This window comes from Pelmatolapia mariae, linkage group LG5 (assembly GCF_036321145.2).
Source record: "Pelmatolapia mariae isolate MD_Pm_ZW linkage group LG5, Pm_UMD_F_2, whole genome shotgun sequence".
In the NCBI taxonomy this organism is placed as follows: Eukaryota; Metazoa; Chordata; class Actinopteri; order Cichliformes; family Cichlidae; genus Pelmatolapia; species Pelmatolapia mariae.
In genome coordinates this window covers 233,401-255,465 of record NC_086231.1, presented here as the reverse complement: position 1 = coordinate 255,465, position 22,065 = coordinate 233,401, and the positions used below count along the sequence as shown (strand labels likewise).

Below are 22,065 nucleotides of genomic sequence, written 5' to 3'. Positions count from 1 at the left end.
TCTCTTATTAAAAAGGCCAAATCCGAATACTTTTTGTCTGTCACCACTGAGAATCTCAACGATCCACAGAAATTTTGGAAAGTAATCAAGTCCCTTTCTGTCAATAAAATGACTCAAACCTTTCCTAAATTTGTTGTAAAAGATTCAGTCTCAATTAATGATAAAACTGAAATTTTGAATTGCTTTAATGAGCACTTTTTATCAGTGGGTTCCTTGTTTGATTCTGCAGAAACTTTTTTAACAAATTCTTGCCCAGAATTCTCTATGTTTTCTGGAGACCGTTTTAACTTTGTACCTTTTAGTGTTTATGAAGTGCATAAAGCTTTAAAGGCTTTGGATCACAGAAAACCTCCTGGTCCAGACTTGATGGAACCTTATTTTTTGAAGCTGGCAGCGGATTATATTGCAGAACCACTTTCAATTCTATTTAATTTTTCAATTAAAACCAAAGAAATTCCATCGGTTTGGAAATCAGCTTTTGTCTTGCCTTTGTTGAAAGGAGGTGATCCATCGGTGTTGACTAATTATAGGCCAATATCAAATTTGTGTGTTTTATCCAAAATTATGGAATCGCTAGTTTGTGACCAGTTGAAGGAGTTTTTGTACTCTAATGATATTGTCTCTAAATTTCAGTCAGGCTTCAGGAAAAAACACAGTACTAACACTGCCACTATGAAAGTGATAAATGATATTATTATGGCACTTGATAAGAAATTGTACTGTGCGTCACTCTTTATTGACCTCTCAAAAGCTTTTGACACTGTTGATCATGCTGTCCTAAAAAACAGACTGCTCAGCCTTGGATTGTCAGAACATGCAATAGCGTGGTTCTCAAATTATCTGAATAATAGAACCCAGTGCATTAAACTTGAAGGTCTTTGTTCTAAATTTGTTGCTGTCCACAAGGGGGTGCCACAGGGCTCAGTTTTGGGTCCCCTTCTGTTTCTTTTATATATCAATGACTTGGGTCAAAATGTCTCAGACACAAATTTGCATTTTTATGCTGACGATACAGTTATTTACTGTTATGGATCATCTCTTACTCAGGCCATTGAAACCTTACAGAAAGCCTTTGTTGCTTTCCAGCATTCACTTATCCAGCTAAAATTAGTTCTCAATGCTGACAAGACTAAGCTAATGTTGTTTTCTAAGTCAAAGAAGGTCCCAGAGCCTATTCCAGTGGTGTCCACCCTTGAAGGAAATGTCATAGAGATAGTTCATGAATATAAATACCTTGGTGTCTGGATAGATGACTCCTTTACCTTTAAACCACATATAGAGAGACTTGTAAAGAAACTGAGGCTGAAACTTCGTTTTTTTTTTTTCCGTAATAAACAGTGTTTTTCTTTTGCAGTAAAAAAACGTCTTGTCACTGCAACCTTTTTATCTGTGTTAGATTATGGTGACATTCTGTATATGAACGCTTCTTCTTCATGCCTTCTAATGTTGGATACGATGTATCATGCTTCCTTGAGGTTTATCACCAATTGTAGATATTTGACCCATCATTGTGACTTGTACTTAAGAGTAAATTGGCCTTCTTTGGCCATTAGAAGACAGGGGCATTGGTACACTTTTATTTACAAAGCTATTCTTGGATTGTTGCCTCCTTATATTTGTACTTTGGTCACAAGGACAAATAGTGGTTCTTACTCCTTGCGTTCAAATGATCAGCTGCTGCTGTCTGTTCCCCTTGTCCGCACAGAGTTGGGTAAGAAAGCCTTTGTCCACTCTGCGCCTTTTTCATGGAACCTGTTACAGAAAGACTGGAAACTGACTGAATTGTTGTCTTTAAATGTTTTTAAAACTAAACTCAAAGGCCTACAGACTGCCTCAATAATGTGTAATTGTTTTGTGTAATTTTTAATCTTGTTTGTTTGTATGTATTTGTTTGGAAATGTGCTGCCTCTTGGCCAGGACTCCCTTGAAAAAGAGGTTTTTAATCTCAATGGGACATTCCTGGTTAAATAAAGGTTAAATAAATAAATAAAAATTTTCTTCCATATCCTGTGTTTGGACCTGTGATGTTCCCGTATCTGTGAGAGAACTCAGTACAGTGTTTCATGATGACACAAATGGACCAAATATACAGACAGCACTGAATAAAGATGTTCTCAGAGATTAATACACTGGATAAAACATATATGATTCATTGTCCTGTAACCCCTCACTGTCAGTTTTACTGGAACAGTAACTTTATGAATATTACTGTTTCTGTGACACAAAATTAACTTAAAAGATAATTTACGATGAGAATGCAAATGTGTGATCTTCAAATATCTGCTCGATTTATCGAGACATCACATATCTGCAAAAGTGCTCTGATGTTTTCAGAGACACCATGTTACCCAACCAGCGGTCAGCTGACCGGGAGGCGAGGCCTGTTAGAGCCGGTGGGAATGCCTGACTCCTGCATCGTTTTCAACCCCCCCGCGGGCTTTCACCACTCGGTGGAGGTTAAACACAAGATATACGTCACTTTGGAATAAAAAAAACTTCCAACACGGCATTGAATTAAAAAATAAGCATAATCTGAAATGGGATAAGAACTCCATAAAATATCTTGGGGTGACAATAAAAAAGAACTACAGCTCATTGAACTAAAAAGTGAAGTTTAACGGAGTCACGTGGGACTGCCGAGGAAGATGGCCGCACACTAGAGGAGCTCCCAAAGCCTGTTGTGTCAGGGCTCTGTGTGCAGGCAGATGGAGAGGTGGATCCAATCGCAGGACTCTGGCACTGAATTGTAACTTAAAACCACAGCTTTATTGCTGGTGCGAAAACAAAACAAACTGAGCAATGGTACTGAATACTGGAATACTGAAACACTGACACGGAAACACACAGGCATAGTCTGATGGTACGACACGACACCGAGCATGGGAAAACACAGGGCTTATATACACACAGGGTAGTAATGAGGGAATGGGCAACAGGAGGGAGACACAGCTGGGAGAGATCAGGACTAACGAGACAGGGGAAACAAAGCAGCACACACTAACATAAGACAAAGACTTTCACAATAAAACAGGAAACATGAAACACTACTCAAAGACACGGACTCAACACAGAGACAGACAGAACATGACACATGGAACTGAACTATACATGAAACCACAATTTCTAAAACATGGATAACAGAAACATGAAACTCTAATAATCATCACCATCACAAGAGAATAAGAAAACAATCCATCATTCAAAATTAAACCAAACCATAACTCAAAATACTGGGTCCAACAGACCCAGAACCGTGACATGTTGATTAATGTTCTGAATTTGGAAACGTACACTTCAGTTGTAGCCCTTGTCGACTTTGAAGTTTTTCAAGGATTACAGCCTTTGAAAAATGGCAGATAATAACAAAGCAAACTTTTTCAAGGGAGCTACCACGAGGAAGAAGCATTAGCCTCGTTCCAGAGCCACCCGAAAACACACCTGCATATGATGCCGCCTCTCCAGCAGCAGCGGAGGAAGGTACGGGGAGCGAGCGCCAAAGGGACATTTTTGAGGAAATTAAGAAAATGAATGCTACTCTTCAGGTTGTAGCAAAAGATGTCACCACTATTAAAGATGTTACAAGAGAGCTGGCGGAGAAGAGGAAAGTATTCAACCCAGTGAAGAAGCGTCTCCGAGAGCTACAAGTGAAGCATAGGCTGGTGTATCCTGCAACGCTTATTTTTACGTGGAACGGACAAAAGAAAACATTCAAAGACGGAAAAGAGGCCGAGAAATTTCTGCAGGAGTCGACTTAGAGGAGTGCGGGACATAATGTAACAGATCGGAGAAGTGTATGTGAATTTTAAAAAAATAAGGTAACAAATAAACAATGGGTAGAACGGGGCTGCGACGGCTGTGCTGCTGTCGGACAGTCAGCGTGTCTCACGGACCAAGGACAGTTTAGTGACTCAAGTTAAAGTTAGTTAGGATTGGGTAGGAGGGAGGGGTTGCTTAGCAACGTTGTTCTGGGTTGTTATGCAAAGGAGGATGTTCGTTTTGTTCAGGTTTGTTTTTTTAAGACAGCTAGTTTGATGGGACCAGATGGGTTTTGTAATATTAAGTGCCTCTGTATATATTTGTGTTGTGTTGTAAAGCGCGCAGGGAGTGTCCTTCCCCCATTTCTATTAGAAAGAGATGAACAGGTATACTAAAATAATATCGTGGAACATGAAAGGATGTTGGGACCCAGTTAAAAGGAGGAAGGTTCTGACATACTTAAAATCTAAAAACACAGACATAGCATTTATTCAGGAATCCCACACTGCTGGAGAAGAAGAGGCAAAAAAGTTTAAACGAGACTGGGTGGCTCTGTTTTTCATACTCGAGTAAACAAAATGGTGTTTTGATCCTTATTAATAAAAAATTAAGCTTCGTGTTGCTGAAAAAATATAATGATAAAGAAGGGTGCACTATATGCTTGGAAGCTTTAATTAATGGGGTTCGAATGGGTTTGTGTAATATCTATGCACCTAATAAAGAAGAGCCAGATTTTTTTCACAGAATTAACAAGAAAAAAGGTGATCGTAAGGGGCAGGTAATATTGGCCGGAGATTTCAGCCAGGTGATGGACGGGATAACTGATAAGAGCAAACCCAGGGGTAGGTCTACACCCAGGGACAGAGAGGCTATTCAATTACTGACGGAGGACCTTTGCCTTGTAGACATTTGGAGGTTAGTTAATCCTAGTTCAAGGGAATATACATTTTACTCCAATTGTCATAAAACATGTTCAAGGATAGATTTCGCCTTAATATCAAAGTCTTTGGTAGATTCAGTTGCAGATTGTGAGATTGGTGCCATTGTCATTAGTGATCATGCCACGGTAGAGGTGCAAATGGATTTAAACACAGATAGAACAAAGACGGGTCGCTGGAGGCTTAACACGATGTTGTTGCAGAACAAAAGTTTTAGTGAGGAGTTTCTTTGAAATCAATATGGGCTCCGCAGACAAAGTAGCCACAGTTTGGGAAGCGTCTAAAGCATATATAAGAGGAAAGATAATTGCATATGTGACAAAAGTTAAGAAAAGAGAGATAAAGAAATACATGAACTGGAAAAGGATTTAGCGAGACAATACTCAAATGATAAATACCAGACTATCTGTAAATTAAAACACCAGCTGAATGACATTTATAACAAAAAGGCGGAATATGCCTTATTTAGGCTTAAAACAAAGAATGGTAGACTATTAGCAAGGCAACTGAAGCAGCAAGAAAATGTACATAATATATCTATGATGACGATGATCTATGATTAAGACAGCCAAGTGGTAACCTCATCAAAAGAAATAAATTCAATTTTCAAATCATTTTATCAAGATTTGTATACTTCTGCTGGTGCACTTAATGAGGAGGAGGTGAGGACATTTTCTTCAGGTCTACAATGACCTACTCTTTCTGAGGAACAAAAAACAAGACTGGATGCGCCTATAACTGAAGAAGAGGTCAGAGCTGCGATCTCATCAATGAAAAATGGGAAATCGCCAGGCTTGGATGGCTTCCTGATTGAGTATTATAAGAAATATATTGATATTTTAGCTCCAGTCTTGCATAAAGTTTATCTTGAGGCACTAGAAATAGGCTCCTTACCGAGTACATTTAATGACCTGGCAAATTACCGGCAGTAAGCCTCTTAGGAGTCGATCGCAAAGTTTTGACAAAGGTTATATTACCAGATATCATCAGTGGTGATCAGGTTGGTTTTATTAAGAATAGGTCTTCAGGTGATAACATTAGACTTCTTCGTCTCATGCACAAAAGCAAATCTAGTCTAGCCCCGGTTGTGGCCTTCTCGCTTGATGCCGAGAAGGCTTCCTTATGACAACCCTTGCAAGGTTCAGGTTTGGGCCTGGATTTTGTAACTGGGTCAAAACTGTATATTCAAGTCCAAGGCAGCAGTTTTGACAAATGGATTGGTGTCAGAGTTTTTCCATCTCACTCGCGGGACCCGGCAGGGGTGTTCTTTGTCCCCGCTGCTCTTCACAATATTTCTGGAACCACTGGCCTTAGCTATTCGAGCTAACAGGGATATCAGAGGTGTTCATGCAGGAGGTATGGAGCACAAGTTATTTCTATATGCTGACGACATCTTAGCAGTATTAACGGATCCCATGCAGTCTCTGCCAGCGCTGCTCACATGTGTTGAGTCATTTTCAAGGTTGTCAGGTTATAAGATAAATTGGTACAAATCGGAAGGCATTCCACTATCAGCATCATGTCATTCTAGATGCATCACTCCATTCAATTTTAAGTATTTACCTTCAGGTATGAAGTATTTAGGAATATTATTAAACCCCAAACTGGAGGATATTATGCTTTCAAATATGGAACCTCTCCTCGTAAAGATAAAAACAAATCTGGATAAATGGGGTAAACTGAATCTTACACTATGGGGTAAAATTAATGTGATTAAAATCATGGTGGCCCCGCAGTTCAGTTATGTTTCCATGATGTTACCTGTAAGAATTCCTTTACACATATTTAGTCAATTTGAGAAGCTAATTAAAGATTTTTTGTGGAATAACAAGAAGCCAAGAGTGAATATAAAGACAATCTGGGCCTCTAAAGACATTGGGGGAATGGCCCTTCCAAATGTGAAGTTGTATAATTGAGCATTTGAAATGTCAAGACTGGCCAAGCACTGGACAGGATCGGACGGAGCTGAGCTGGATTAAGATCGAATAGGAACTAGTGAGCCCTGTTACACCCTTGGATGTTCTCTCACAGGGCTCAGCTATTAATGGACAAGACTTTCATGATAACCCAGAGCTCGGGTACTCTAAGGCTGTCTGGGTAGAGATGCACAAGATGTGTGGAGCATCTCATTTAAGACAACCTTATACCTCGCTATGGAACAACACTGCTGTACAGATTGGGGAAAAAATGGTGTACTGGAAGGAATGGCTTGTCAAAGGCATACACAGGATAAATGATCTTTACTCAGGGGGAGTGTTTATGTCATTCGCCGAAATAACCCAAAAATATGGTTTGATAAGAGAAAATAATTTTTGGAAATATTTAGAAATAAGGGATTGTATTACCAAAGGAAAATTTACTCAAAGCACAAATACGGTGGTGAAGTTTTTAGAATTGTCCAGTACAGCACACAGAGCAGCTGTTTTCTACAAACTGTTTAACAATCTAAAAAAGAGATATGTGAAAACCTGAGGATTATATGGCAGAGAGATTTGATTTCTAAAGAAGATTGGTGTAGAATTTTGTCATTCTCCGATAAATATATAAGAGAGGCCAGGGGTAAATTTACTCAGTACAAATTAATGCACAGATGGTACTTCACTCCTTCTAAACTTTATAGAGTTGGAATCAGTCCCAATAATACATGCTGGAAATATAGCTCAGATCCAGGGACATTTATGCATGCTATTTGGGAATGTGGGAAAGTTCGTCCCTTTTGGTAAAAAATATTGGACAGACTATGAAGGTGGATTGGTTTGATAATACCCTTGTCACCAAGACTGCGCTTATTAGGGGATCGGTTGGTGTTACCTGGGATTTCAAAATATGATTTTGTGGTTATAAAGGTGGGGGTGATCGCAGCGGCCCGAGTTATTCTCAGTGTGTGGGAGGAGCCATCTCCTCCAGAATATAATAGGTGGGAAGAAAATCTGCTGAAAATGGTGTCGTATGAAAAATTCTTGGGTAGGATTAATGATGATATGGAGGGTTTTGACAAATCATGGGGACGTGTTTTGGGCTGAGATTGATGGATTTTATTTTGTCAGGGCAAATATCTTTAGTTAAATCTTATGCTTGCTGTGTTGTATGTTTGTTTAGGCACTCAGTAACGGAATAACTTAAGAATTAGATTTTATTGTCCCTTTTTTTGTGTACTAATAGTAACTATTGAAAATAGAAAGGTGAATTAACCATTGGAAGCTGTCTTTTTTTTTGTTTGTTGGTTTGGTTTGTTTTCGTTTGGTTAAATAAAAACAAATAAAGACTTCAATTACAAAAAAAAGAAAAAAAAGAAGTTTAACTCTTGTCTGAACTTCGGGTCCAAGTAACAGAACAGAATGAATAAAGATCAACATTCGACCACGATCTTTATCAAACTCTCCCCACTGAAGTCTCAAAACAACAGTTTGCAGAGGGGACAAGATAATTTCCCTCCCAGGGTAAGATACAGCACGCTACTGCTGCCAAAGGACAGGGCGGTCTATTGTTACCATGTTTGAAGCACTACTACTGTTCTGCCCAGTTAAGGCCATTAGTTTGTTTATGCGATTCAGCATTTAAATCTAGGTGGAAACAGAAGAACGAGCCACTAATGGCCCTCCGGTCCAACCATGATAGCAGATTTCAAATTAAAGTCGTATCTGAAAGACCCTGAAATCCCCGGATAAAATGAACTTTTACGATCTGGAATGAGGTGTGCAGAGAGAACTAAACAAGGCAGAGATGATGCTAAGACGGTGTGTGTTTGACACAGAGATGCAGAGAATAGACACTGTGCACGAGAAAATGCTAACTTCCTGGTTTGAGACCGGATGTAGGGTTGTACATTTCCGGTAGCTTTACTTTGCGGTCAATTGCTACTGCGAAGATATACTCCAAAATCATCTCCAAAACACGAAAACGGAAAGATCGCGTTAAGTTACAAAGAGCAGAAGGTGGGAACACTCACCACTGCTGTGTCATAAAAAAATCTAATGATCAGTTTTGACGTTTGAAGCGTGTAGATCGATTGTTTGTTTACATCACTCAACACAAGCAGAACTGCATTACTGCATGCAGAAGACACATCGTCCACATTCAGAAGCACATCTCTGTATAGTGACAGTGCTTATGATTTAAACAGGCAAATGTTCAGCATTCAAACTACAGGTGAACAATAGTCACAGATGTTTCCTCGTTATGTCGATATCAGTACACACCTACACAGCATGTCAGCAAACCGTAAAAAAAAAAGCCACAGAAAAAAATAAATAAACAATTGCTGGTAAGGGTCTCTATGCATTAGTATTTGCAACGGGTATGTTGTGACTTACCTTCAAAATGACAGCGGTCCCTCGCTATAACGTGGTTCACCTTTCGCGGCTGCGCTGTTTCGCAGATTTTTTTAGTGCAATTTTGCATGCTTTTTTTTTTTACATCGCATTTTGTTCTGCGTCCTGATTGGCTGCAGACCATTGTCGATCTCCTCCGTGCCCTCTCTCCTGTACAGTACAGAATCGCGATATCGATGGCTAGCAGTGTGACTCTGAAGAAGATAACCATCGCACAAAAAGTTGGACTTCTGATTCATTGATTCATTAGTGATTCATTAATGTTGAATTCTCTGGCAGCTGCTCTATTTAAATGTTCTGGACCTGAAAACAGGGTTTGATCTTTGGTTTCGTTCTGTAATACTGGACTTATTTTTCTACAAAGGTTTGAACTGAGAGTTTAAACAAGAGAGAAAAGTGTGAAAATGTTCATGCCTGTCTGAGAAAAGTGTATAAAGTGTGTAGTGAGGGGTTTTAGAGCCTTAAAACATCTATAATCATTGTAAAAAATAAAGTTGGCTACTTCGCGGATTTCACCTATTGCGGGTTATTTTTAGATCATAACACCCGCGATACACGAGGGACCGCTCTATACAAATACTGAGAAATATAAAATTTGAATCCTTTCTCTCTGAAGCGCGGGGGAAAAAATATCAACAAGTCAATGAACATCATCTACAGATATATTTGGTAAATGCCCAAGACATCTCGAGAAATGTAAATCGCTGCTTGTGTGACTTATGTACATATATATATATATATATATATATATATATATATATATTGTACTATTCTTAGTTAGCGTGTTGTCTGTTTTGTTAATGTTGGTTTATAATGGAGCACTGTAACAAAAAAAATAATTTCCCCCAGGGATCAATAAAGTATTCTGATTCTGATTCATCCATTTGGTTGACTTGTTTTGGAAAACCCGACCGTAAACAAGGAGCGAATATCACACCGGAAACGAAGCGCCCTACAGGAGTTTCCCCACCGGAAGTAGCACATGCTAAGGTGCACACAGTCTATGGGCGTTGGAGGGCCTTGTCACTACCCGATCCGTACCGGAAACCCGATCGGTACCACGCATGTGCGAAAGGCTTCTACTTCCAGTCGAAGTGTTTTACGATAGTTACGGGTCAGAGTATCTGTTAAGATGTTAAGAATAATAAGTACTTCTTAAAATTTTTGCAATAATGAAACATTTCAATATAATGAAGACAAAAACGAAAAATAAAAAGATAGTTACGGATCAGGACTTCCCAATCCTTACTGCGCATGTGCAGATGTTTTCTTCTTCTTCTGTTCGTTTAATGGCAGTTTACTCCCCAGTGTACGAGGATACCGCCACCTGCTGACCGAGCGAATGAACCCTATTGTAAACTGAATTAGCGTCATTACAAACGTGTGTTAAATTTGATTTAGTGATAGTCGAGTGTGTTTATGCTTGTCTGTGTGGAGAGGATTGTTGGAATAGTGATGATAATGTCCGCTATCACTGTCAATTGTCAGTAAAAACTTCATCTGGCTGATGAATCTTCACGTGACATATTACAAAGTCTGTATTATTAAGTCTGTAATTAGGCGCCATTCTTCTTATTTTACGGCGCTGTTGTTCAATCAGGGAACGCTCTCTGTTGAGGAGAAAAGCATGAATTTGTTTGTATACGGATTATCCATTGTTTAAATGTCCCGGTAGTCGAAAAGGAGGCAGAGCTGTTGAGAAATGCTAGGAGCTAACTGGGCGCTAACCGTATCTGTCACTACCCGATCCGTACCGGAAATCCGATCGGTACCCCGCATGCGCGAAAGGTGTCTACTTCCGGTCGAAGCGTTTTACGATAGTAACGGGTCAGAGTATCTGTTAAGATGTTAAGAATAATAAGTATCTCTTAAATGTTTCCAATAATGAAACGTTTAATATAATGTAGACAAAAACGAAAAATAAAAAGATAGTTACGGATCAGGACTCCCCGATCCTTACTGCGCATGTGCAAAGTCGGACCGTACAAATCGGGTCTACCCGATCCGTACCGCGCATGTGCAGGGGTTTTCTTCTTCTTCTGTTTGTTTAATGGCAGCTTACTCCCCAGTGTACGAGGATACCGCCACCTGCTGACCGAGCGAATGAACCCTATTGTAAACTGAATTAACGTCATTACAAACGTGTGTTAAATTTGATTTAGTGATAGTCGAGTGTGTTTATACTTGTCTGTGTGGAGAGGATTGTTGGAATAGTGATGATGATGTCCGCTATCACTATCAATTGTCAGTAAACACTTGATCTGGCTGATGAATCTTCACGTGACATATTGCAAAGTCTGTATTATTAACTCTGTAATTAGGCGCCATTCTTCTTATTTTACGGCGCTGTTGTTCAATCGGGGAACGCTCTCTGTTGAGGAGAAAAGCATGAATTTGTTTGTATACGGATTATCCATTGTTTAAATGTCCCGGGCAGTCGAAAATGAGGTAGAGCTGTTGAGAAATGCTAGGAGCTAACTGGGCGCTAACCGTATCATTCAAATATATTGAATGTCGCAATGTTGGGAAAGAGAGGAAGTGACGTAGGATTTGCGCATGCGGGGTACCGATTGGGTTTCCGGTACGGATCGGGTAGCGACAATGTCACTACCCGATCCGTACCGGAAACCCGATCGGTACCCCGCATGCGCGAAAGGTGTCTACTTCCGGTCGAAGCGTTTTACGATAGTTACTGGTCAGAGTATCTGTTAAGATGTTAAGAATAATAAGTGTCTCTTAAAATGTTTCCGATAATGAAACGTTTAATATAATGTAGACAAAAACAAAAAAATAAAAAGATAGTTACGGATTAGGACTCCCCGAGCCTTACTGCGCATGTGCAAAGTCGGACCGTACAAATCGGGTCTACCCGATCCGTACTGCGCATGTGCAGGGGTTTTCTTCTTCTTCTGTTCGTTTAATGGCAGCTTACTCCCCAGTGTTCGAGGATACTGCCACCTGCTGACCAAACGAATGAACCGTATTGTAAACTGAAGCAGCGTCATTACAAATGCATGTTTAATTTGATTTAGTGATAGTCGATTGTTTTTGTGCTTGTCTGTGTGGAGAGGATTGATTGGAATAGTGATGATGATGTCCGCTATCACTGTCAATTGTCAGAAAACGCTTAATCTGACTGATGAATCTTTACGTGACACATTACTAAGTCAGTATTATTAAGTTGGTAATTCGGCACCATTCTTCTTATTTTACGGCGCTGTTGTTCAATCGGAGACGCTCTCTGTTGAGGAGAAAAGCGTGAATTTTGTTTGTACACGGATTATCCACTGTTTAAATGTCCCGGGCAGTCGAAAATGAGGTAGAGCTGTTGAGAAATGCTAGGAGCTAACCGGGCGCTAACCGCATCATTCAAATATATTGAATGTCGCAATGTTGGCAAAGAGAGGAAGTGACGTAGGATTTGCGCATGCGGGTTTCCGGTACGGATCGGGTAGCGACAGGCCTTACTTTTTATTTCACATTCAACCGTGTGTTGGCACTAGCAGAACTTCAGACTCTTAAGACAAAACACGGTTTAAATAATCAAGATTCCTTTAGATACCTACAGATGAGAACTAGATGTAATGAAATTGTGGGGACCAATGCTGAGGAAAAGAGCAATAGACTTCTAAAAGTATTTCAAATTCTTATAATAATAATACTATAGTTTGGAAAATTGTTCAGAAAGTTTTATCAAGGATTTCAAGAAAACAAATCCACCAATACCTTACATGTTAAAAAGAAATGGGACAAAGATACAGGCTCAGTAATAGATGACACAAATTTGAGGGATTTGTTATGATTTGTTATGTAAAATGCAACCTGCTCATCCAACTGGAGAGAGTTTGGATGGTTTGTTTTTTCCCAACCCCAAACCAAAAAATCCCATCAAAGTCCAAAGGTGAATCACTACCATGTATTCTGGTCCTGCCCCAAAGTTACTGGGAAGATATCCACAAATGTTTGGAGAAGATTTGCTGTACCCACAATCCCCTTTGATTGCTTACATATGTACTTAGGCCAAATAGAACTACTCCATAACATAAATATCTGTAACTGAATATAGTTACTTATATTTTGTATTTTAAATAAATGTTAAAACTGTACAATGCTGCCCACCAAACATCTGTAATGGAGAGGCGTACTGCGTCTTTGTGGCTTCGGAGATAAATCCAACAAAGCCTGTTTTGAATGGACGCAGTGTGTTAAAGAGTTAAGAAGTGATTTTGTCTAAATGACTCATTTATGAAGTGGAAACGTCCATCGAGACTGGGTCAGCTGTTTGGTTTTTCTTTGCCTAATATTAAAATCACAACCAAATATATACTCCTAAATAAACATTTACATAAAAGATTTACACTAAATGTAAGCTACCACTTACATCTGACAACTTTGAGGAGTTAAGGTTGCAGGTTCTTTGTTGGCATGTTGGAGTCCTGTGCAGCGCTCTCGCTCAGTCACAGTAAGTGTGTTAGAAAAAGACAAGAATAAATAAGACAATACAAAATACTATACTACTGTAAATGATAGATTATACATTCTAACCCCCTTTACAAGATATTTACATTGCAGATGTCGTACAGTTATGCACATTTTTGAGCTTTGTGAGGTTATTGTTGCACATTGTTCAGTAGTTTTTGTTTGCATCAGTCTGACTGTGGCGGGGAGGACGCTATTGAAAAGCCCGTATGCTGTTTCTAAGCAGGGAGTGAGTCCCTATAGTTCCCTCTGCTCAGCAGCTCTGTGTGTTTATAGAGTCCAAGGATGGACGTTTGGTCATAGAGGTTCGTCCCCAGTGTTTGGCAAAGTTGTGCATGGACAAATATAAATGTCAGGTTTCTTTCTCCAGGAATGTTGCAGCGCTCCTACAGGAGGAGAAACATCATGTTGATGCATGGAGATGCTGAACATGCTCCACACATGATCAAATGATGCTTTCATATTTGTTCTCTTCTAAACTCTGTCAACTAAAGTAAAAATAAAAGCATTCTAACATCTAACCTGTTTGTTGTTATCCAATCCACTGCGTGAGCTGTGCACACTATCTAATATAGACATGAAGTTTGTGTTTCAGTCATGTAGTGATTTCTGCTGGTGCGCAGCTGCATGAAGCTTATTAGACACAGTGAAACAGATCAGATGTAAAGGCCAATTTTGTACTTAAAAACTCTTTTAAATGATTTGTTTTCTTCAAAAAAAACAGCTGATTTCATTATGTGTAATTTTTTATATCATGTGTAATTTCCATTGCAAATATTAATCACAGTTCGTTTAAGGCGGGATGGCAGAAAAAACTACTTTTTTTTCCTTTTTTTTTTTACGTACTTTATTTCAAACACAGAACATTACAGAACAAAGATCTTGTGCACATCTCAATAAACGATGTTAGCAGCTGTTAAACAACGATAATAAACAGAGATTAAAAGAAATAAAGTAATGGCCACAAAAATAAGCTGTTTTTGGTGATGACACTCATGAATGTCGCAAGTGGTCTCAAGACCAAACGTTTCTCCCACAAAATGCTACGTCCAGATGAACAGAATCAACTTTTGGAGATTTACTTTCCTGCACTGCAAAAAAAAAAGTGCTGTTTTTACAGGAAAACGCTGGCAGCTGGGGTTACCAGGGACTTCCTGTAAAAAATACAGCAGCACAGTATGTCGCTTTACATATGCAATATGTAAATTGATTTACAGTGAATGAAACTCACATTAAAACTGTTAAATCTACAGAAAAAAGAAGTTAATTTCACAAATTGATGTTATATATAAATAGACTATTTCCTGTATCTTTTACAAGTAATAAATGCTTATTGTGGATCCATAAATTGTAAAATTAACAGGAAAATATCGAACAAAAAAACAATTTAAAATGGTAGAACAACGGTGAAACTGTGCATAATATACATAAAAATCTATTATGTTGTATTTTTATGTTTTAATGTAAATTTTTAACCATACACCAGCAAATTTATTACTGCTAAGCCTACACCCAAACATGCAAAAATACATCTTGAGAAAACACAAGAGAGGAAAATTTCACTTTTGGGAAATTTATTTTGCAGCCAGGTTAGCCAAATGACAGCAATTGGATGCATTTTTTCCAACTAACAATATGCAGGGCACACAGCAACTACACAATTCAATCAAAATATAAGCTATAAAAGCTGTGGAACATTCCTGCAAAGCAAGAACCATGTTCATGAAACAAGCATTTGTTAGACCCTCTACCAGAAAAAGTTAAATAACCTGTTAAGACTTTAAAACAAAAATCACATTATGATCATTTTTGGCACAATCACCATGCAACGCAACACGCACCCTGCTGTCACCACAACCATGGCCTTGGTCAGAAAACACATCCGAAAACCACGTGGTGAAACAAAACTACACTGCAGTAGCAGCATGTTTTTTTTTTTATAAAGAACATTCCTTCAAAGCAAGAAAATCTTCATGAATTGGCTTCATGCATTCGACCAGTAAAAGGTTTCAGTACACATTGTGGAACACAATTAACAAAGTAAAACTAAGAGTCCACAGAGAGTCAAGATTTAGGCTTGGCGCCACTCGTGGTCGGCGAGATCCTGAATCAGGGTGAGGACTCGAGGGTTCACACTGAGACGACGCTTTGAGTTTTTGTTCTCTACTTTGGTTCCTTTTTCTGGGTTTATGGAGAAGAAACACCTGTAGAATAAAATCATAAAAGTTTATTAAGCATTTTATAATTGATCAGTTAAAATACAAGTACAAAGTAAGTAAAAATTAAGTATATACACATATATACACAGTCATGGCCAAACTGCAACAACAATTGGTTTCACCACGTTCAAGACAAAGTATAACCAAAATGCTGTGGGGAAGTGAACAATGCATGGTCAAAAGTATTGGCACCCTTCACAAGTGTCTTTTGCAGTGATATACCACACTAGCATTTTTAAAATCCAAAGCAAAGGTTATAGGTAGTCAGACGTCAGCTAACCTTTGGTCTAGCCCTGAGTCTCGGCCAGACTTGGACCCGGATTCAGACTGATATTTTATTAAAACAAACAAACAAACACCCACACTGAATCTGGCTCCAAACCCGACCGAGACTCAGAGCCAGACCTGGACTCCAACCACAACAAAGCGAGACTCCAGATCACAGAGTCTCAGTTATGAGAAATAACAAAGCCATATTTGCTCACCTCTGAAGAAACTCTAGAGTGGAAGCCAGCTCAGATGGATAATGGATGTTAAAATTGTAGTAGCTCCCGAACATGAGGCACAGTGCAGAAATGAAGGAGGATATGTTTGTGCTGACGAGGTTCCGATCAATACTCAGCATGTATCTTCTTGACGAATAGCAGGACTGTCCTGTGAACAAATTATTTAACAGGGTATATCAATAAGCACGGCAGTCACATGACATTCTATAAAAAGTGCACTTTAAAAAAAAAGAGAGAGAGAGAGCTATGAAACAGACTTACCACACACAATAATAGTGGGTGTCAGAGGCACTTGCTCCAGTTGTACCTCATCTGCCAGACATGTATCTTCAACACAGAAAAGCATGGACTCCTCCTTCTCTTCAAAGTAGCTGAGCAGAAGCAGGACCATCTCTTTCACATCATCTGAGCAGCCACTCTGCGGTCCCCGCATCCTCTGAAGCCTTGCATAAGTCTGAAGGAACGCCTTGCTTTTGCTGACAGCAACTGTGGTCATGTAGTCCAGAAGCCTTTTCCCCTTCAAATCCAAATTTTGTGTGAATGTCTCTTTGAGGTCAATCCCAGTAAGTTCCTTGAAGTGGACAGACATGCCAAGTTCATCAAACCAAAACGGCCACTCCTCTCTAAGGCATTTGATACTTTTCCCCTGATTGACATGCTGACGTTGTGTGTAATAAGTGGACTTCATTAGACTTTTTACCTCATCTGGATTGGCATCAGCTTGCTGGAACATCACCTTGAGTTTTTCCATCTTTTGCTGTTGGCTCTCTGGAGTTTCTTCAAGAGGCAGAAATTCTACATTCCATTTAATGCACCCGTATGTATCCTGCATTGCTGCTCTTTCTTCCAAAGGGATCTCGTCTGTGTGGTCTGAGTCAGTCTGATGTTTTCTTTTTCTTATTTTGGGTGTTGAAGTGCGCCTTACATTTTCAATTCTGTTCTGCAACTGTTTGACAAGGGAAAGGTAGCCTGCGCCAACAATATCACCCTCTATTACATCTTGCAGAGAATTGGGATATTTTGCCACCATTTTTTTTGCAACGTCAACTGAATGTTTTCTACCTACATGAGGGCATTTTTCCATCATCTCAGTCACAACAATCCGGACCATTTGCCTCCTCAGTTTTGGGCAAGGCCTTTTCCCCCTCTCCAGAAAATGCACCACTTCTGCAGGAAGTTTACTCCATGGAATTTCAAAGTTGTCATCCCAATGTGTGTCACATCCTGGGCTGCTGGAGGAGGTCGACGATAGACTTTGGGGTGAAACAGAGAGCAATGACAGCGACTGGGTGGATGAGGCTTCCACAGATGACAGTGAGCTGTTCTCTGGAGTTTGGTCTTTAAATTACAAAAAACAAAAATACAATTACGATTCACACTGTATGTCTGTCCATGACCATCTCTACTTTTTATTTTGAAGAGTTGTCTGTTGTTTTTACTTACATTTCTGTTTCCAAGCAGAAAGAAGCTTTCTTGCTTGTACAGGTCTTAATACTGTCATCAAATCTGCCTCCGTTACGAAGAGTAGATCATCACTTGTCTCAACTCCAATGGACTGCAAGTGCTCTTCCAGGATGCTTTTGTTCACCGCTTGAAGTTCTGGTAGGACTTCCGTGATGGCGACATCTAGGAAGGTTCGCTCTGAGTCACTCATACTTGCACTGAAGAAGAAATGCCACCTCCAAACAAAATAGAAAATCACATACAGTTCATACACTTAATGGAGCAGGGTATGGATCAGGTAACACTTATATTAATGTTAAACTATTTACAGTGAGAAGTGAGCTATTAGTTGGACATTATTTTGCCACAATACTGTGCTTTAGTGGAATGACTCGGTATCCTTCAAGAATGTATGATACCAAAGGATAGAAATCAGGCAGGTCATTAATGTTGATACACTGTAACCCAAGACTGTCCTTTGTCACAGAATACAGATGGTATTCTGAGAGGAAGATGCCTTTGTGGATATCCATTAGAACATACACAGATGTGTCATTTTGAATCAAGATGAGTAGAAGTTCACCAAACTCCATACACTCGTCATTTCTGTACACGAGAAACTGTCCCTTTTTATATGCAGTGCCCTTGTACTGAATGTCTGTGGTAACTGTGGTATTGCTTTCTGAAAAAGCTAACTCCCTGACTGCATGCTGAATAGTGTGACTGTAGAGGTTGGGATAAAACACACAGCTCTCCTTCACTTGCAGCAGTTCACGGCATTCTTGCCCAGCTAAAAGATAAGCCTGATACATCTGATGACGTGTTGACAAAGTTTGACAAATATTTTTGAAGCTCTTCAAGTGTCTGGCACATCTTTTAAAGTAACTGTGTTTACATTCAAACCTAAGCGTCCATAACCGCATCAATGGACCAAATTTCAACAACAGTGCTGAATAATGGCGCAAATAGTGGTGCTTGGGTTTAAGTTGAATTCCAGGAAACAACATCTTTCTCATCTCCAAATATTCTTGGATCAAGATGTCAGCAAATGCTATCTGGGACAAGGAAATGCTCTGAGCACAAATAAGATCCACAATGTCTTTCAACTGGAGAGCTAACTGCCATACTTCATCCTCAGGGTTTTGTACTTTGTCACCAATCAAAACTGGCAGCAATCTCAAAAGGTTCCAGTTTTGAACGGCTTGCCCTGATAATTTGGATCCGTCAGGTTTGACAGTACATGGCTTTGTAAGTGCTTCGGATCCTTTATATTTAAACTGTTTAATGCGTCTGTTTAAAAGGGAGTATGTGAACCATTTTTTATTTTTTATAATGTTCTTCAGGTACAGTGCTAGATCATATGACACAACTCCTTCAAAGAGGTCATGACCCAGACAAGGTGGGAGACCAGGCTGGGATACGTGAAAAGACTGAAGGGTATTGAAGATTGAGTTTACCTTTATTCCTCTGACGTCTTGGATAGTTTCAGACTGGAGATCAGCAACAGCCGCGTCATATGTCTCTGGAGTGCGTGGAGGACCACAGGCATTCGGATCAGCATAAAACTCACTTCGTGTTACTTCACAGTACCTGCAAAAATATTGAGAGCAGCTAAAGTTTTCTGTAAACCCTCCTATGCAATGAGAACCCAAGTTGTCCCCAGCAATACAGTAAAGACCCCCTTTTACTGTTTCTCCATCTACATCTATTCCATCTGTCTCCAAGGATTTCAGATCTGCCAACAACTCTGAAAAAACTTTGGCTATTCCAAAACGCTTGAAGTCATTCTCAACACACAACAAGACTAAAAACATATTATCTGTATTTGAACGCAAATGAATGGGTAAATTTGCTAATGACAGATAGACTGCAAGAAGTTTGTGCGTCTTTTTAGCAGAACCCAGGGGATTCACCACCTCAAATGAATCTTGGTACAAAATCAGTTTGAGGCTTTCAGGGTTTTCATTAAAGAACTGGTGACATTTGAAATTTTTTCCATCATATAAATCCTTAAAAATCTCTACATCAGGACCCCCAAACTGTTGTGACTGTGTATCCCTCCATAACTGTGACTCTAAAAAGCTCTTCAGAGTTTCTCCCACTGGTATGTAGTAAGCAAATTTTTCTGTCATGTTTTCATCCATTCCCAATGGCACCTTCTTGGGTTCTGTGTATTTAAACATTTTCTTGAATGTTTGATTTCTGGTGTGTGTTGTTCCTAGTTGTCCCTGATGGCAAGCAGAGAACAAATCTGACTCTTTAATGCAGTCACAGATTTTAGTGACTGCTTCATCTGATAGGTTCATTTCATTTTTTAGTAAACAACTTACCTTATTTATTTTGTAGGCTTGACCCAATTCGTGCACATTCTGCATTTCCTCAGCAATAGTCTGTATAGTAGAGGCAGGAATTAGCAGCTGTCCTTGCAGTTTAAGGTAAAACAGACACATGTTTCTGAGATAAGACTGACTATCGTTCTCTGGCATATCACTGGCTGAACTAGCAGATGGCATGGCTTCATGTGTGTTTTCCGAATATTCTGTACTGTCATTTGGGGGCTGAGGTTGAGATTCCTTGTACATGTCATCAATACCATCTGGGGAACATGCTTTATGCTTCCTACACATGTGAGAAGTAAATGATGACTTTTTTGTAAACACATGCTTACAACCACTTACTGGACATGACACAGACCTGCCCTCTGCAATATGATCATTTAAGTGAGACACTAGCTCTTTCACTGTTTGAAAATGGCGGGCACATAATGAAACCGCACATTTTAAATCTGCAACAAGAGCTTTAGGAGCAGCTTGAAGTGCAGGTGCATTGTGCACACGATAAAAATGCCCCTTGAAAGCAGAGTACGTGGTGAATGTTTGACTGCAATTGGCGCCAACACATTTAAAAAGACAAAAAGGCTCATTCTTATGCACTCTGCAATGTAGTACATAGCCTCTTAATGTGACCAATACCTTTTTACAAAAGACGCAGATGATCATTTTTAGTACTTCAAATGTTTGCCCGTGCTTTTCAGCTGAACTAGCATGCTAGCGCTAGGTTATGGCGCATTGGTCTAAATATCAACTGGTGCTTTTATCTCGAAAAAAAGTCGCCAAGATATAAAACTTACCGTGCAAACTTTCTGACGAACAAACTCAGATCCTCAAAAAACCACTTGAAATCGTATGTTTGTAATTTGTCCTACAAACTTAGTTGCTAAAAGTTCGACGTTTTCTGCTCCCGTCTTCTCTCTCCACTCAGCAAATGGTGCTGCTGGCTCGTTAGCGATAGTCATGAACTAGGCGCTCTTCTCCTCCCGCCCTCACGTCATTATCCAATCAGAGACGAGCTTCAGATGCACATTCAAAATTAGGCGCGCTAAGTGCAACAGAGAGTAGCCTACAGTAGCTTACAGCTCCGTGGAGAAGAGTAACCATAGAAATAATGAGACATTGCTAACCTAACCCAAAACAGTAGTCTAGTCTAAGTATCACATTGCAATTAAAAGAAACATAAAGAATCCAAGCATTATGACTGAACAGAAGCATTGCTTAAATAATTTAAATAATAATAATTTCTTATAGGTTACTCTACAATAGGCTGCAAATAACCCGAATGATTTTTTTTAAAAAAAACATAATGTAAACAATTTTAATTGTATATTTTTATATAACCTATAAATAGAGAGGCAACCTCTCAGGTTCACAATGACATCTTCTGTGAAAACATTTTTATTAGTCCTATCCCTGAATTTGCATCATTTCATGAATCATGTTAAAAGTAGGCCCAGTATATCCATGCAGTTGTAAAGTGACTTACATATAATTCTTGTATTTTTAAAAACAACTGACTAAAACTATAATTTTTACAATATTTGCATGTCAAATTAACATAATTGTTTTGTTATGAGTGTTAAGGTATTTCAATGTTTTTATTCAAAGTATTTGTAGCTTTAACCAAAAAAATTGATTATAATCACAGATTGATGTTGTAAATATAACAAAAACATTATATTTAATAGTTTACAAAAGTCCACTGTGACTGAAGCAGGAAAATTGTGTTTTTGAGTTTACTATACTTTTCTGTAGGGATTTTACATGGTTTTTATGTCAAATTCACTGCCATTTTTTACAGTGTGGATGATTGAGAATGCATCAAGACATCTTAGGCAGAAGCTCCAGAGAACAATTTTACTGCTTCCAGAGCTGCAGACATTTTGGTTTCATCTTTAGAATACCAGTAGCACCATCAGCCAGCTGAGTGATGATCAGATTTCTGTCCAGCACAGAAATACCATGAATTTTACTGTCAGATCGAGGACAGGTTCCACCAGTTAGCGTCTGAGCTGTTAGCGTTTCAGTAGAGTGTCTGTGGATGAACAAAAGTCACTTTA

The 22,065-nt window shown here is 39.2% G+C and overlaps 1 protein-coding gene across 1 annotated transcript; it reads right to left on the bottom strand.

The window, feature by feature from the left end:
- Positions 1 to 15,410: 15,410 nt before the first annotated feature.
- Positions 15,411 to 20,073, bottom strand: LOC134626867 (uncharacterized). The gene is made up of 6 exons (XM_063472758.1): positions 20,003 to 20,073; positions 19,130 to 19,262; positions 17,673 to 17,908; positions 16,491 to 17,567; positions 16,209 to 16,377; positions 15,411 to 15,708 (listed from the first exon to the last, which is right to left on the bottom strand). Exons 3-6 carry the CDS (start codon positions 17,881 to 17,883, stop codon positions 15,576 to 15,578), a joined length of 1,590 nt encoding a protein of 529 aa, XP_063328828.1. The 5' UTR covers positions 17,884 to 17,908; positions 19,130 to 19,262; positions 20,003 to 20,073; the 3' UTR covers positions 15,411 to 15,575.
- Between the last annotated feature and the right edge of the window lie 1,992 nt (positions 20,074 to 22,065).

Bases quoted from the DNA above. Each gene is read 5' to 3' on its own strand.
- LOC134626867 (XM_063472758.1), bottom strand. From the start codon at position 17,883: ATGAGTGACTCAGAGCGAACCTTCCTAGATGTCGCCATCACGGAAGTC. The intron at 17,568-17,672 runs GTAAGTAAAAAC...TGTAATTTAAAG, and splicing joins TTCTGCTTGGAAACAGAAAT to ACCAAACTCCAGAGAACAGC. The intron at 16,378-16,490 runs GTAAGTCTGTTT...ATTTGTTCACAG, and splicing joins ACCCACTATTATTGTGTGTG to GACAGTCCTGCTATTCGTCA.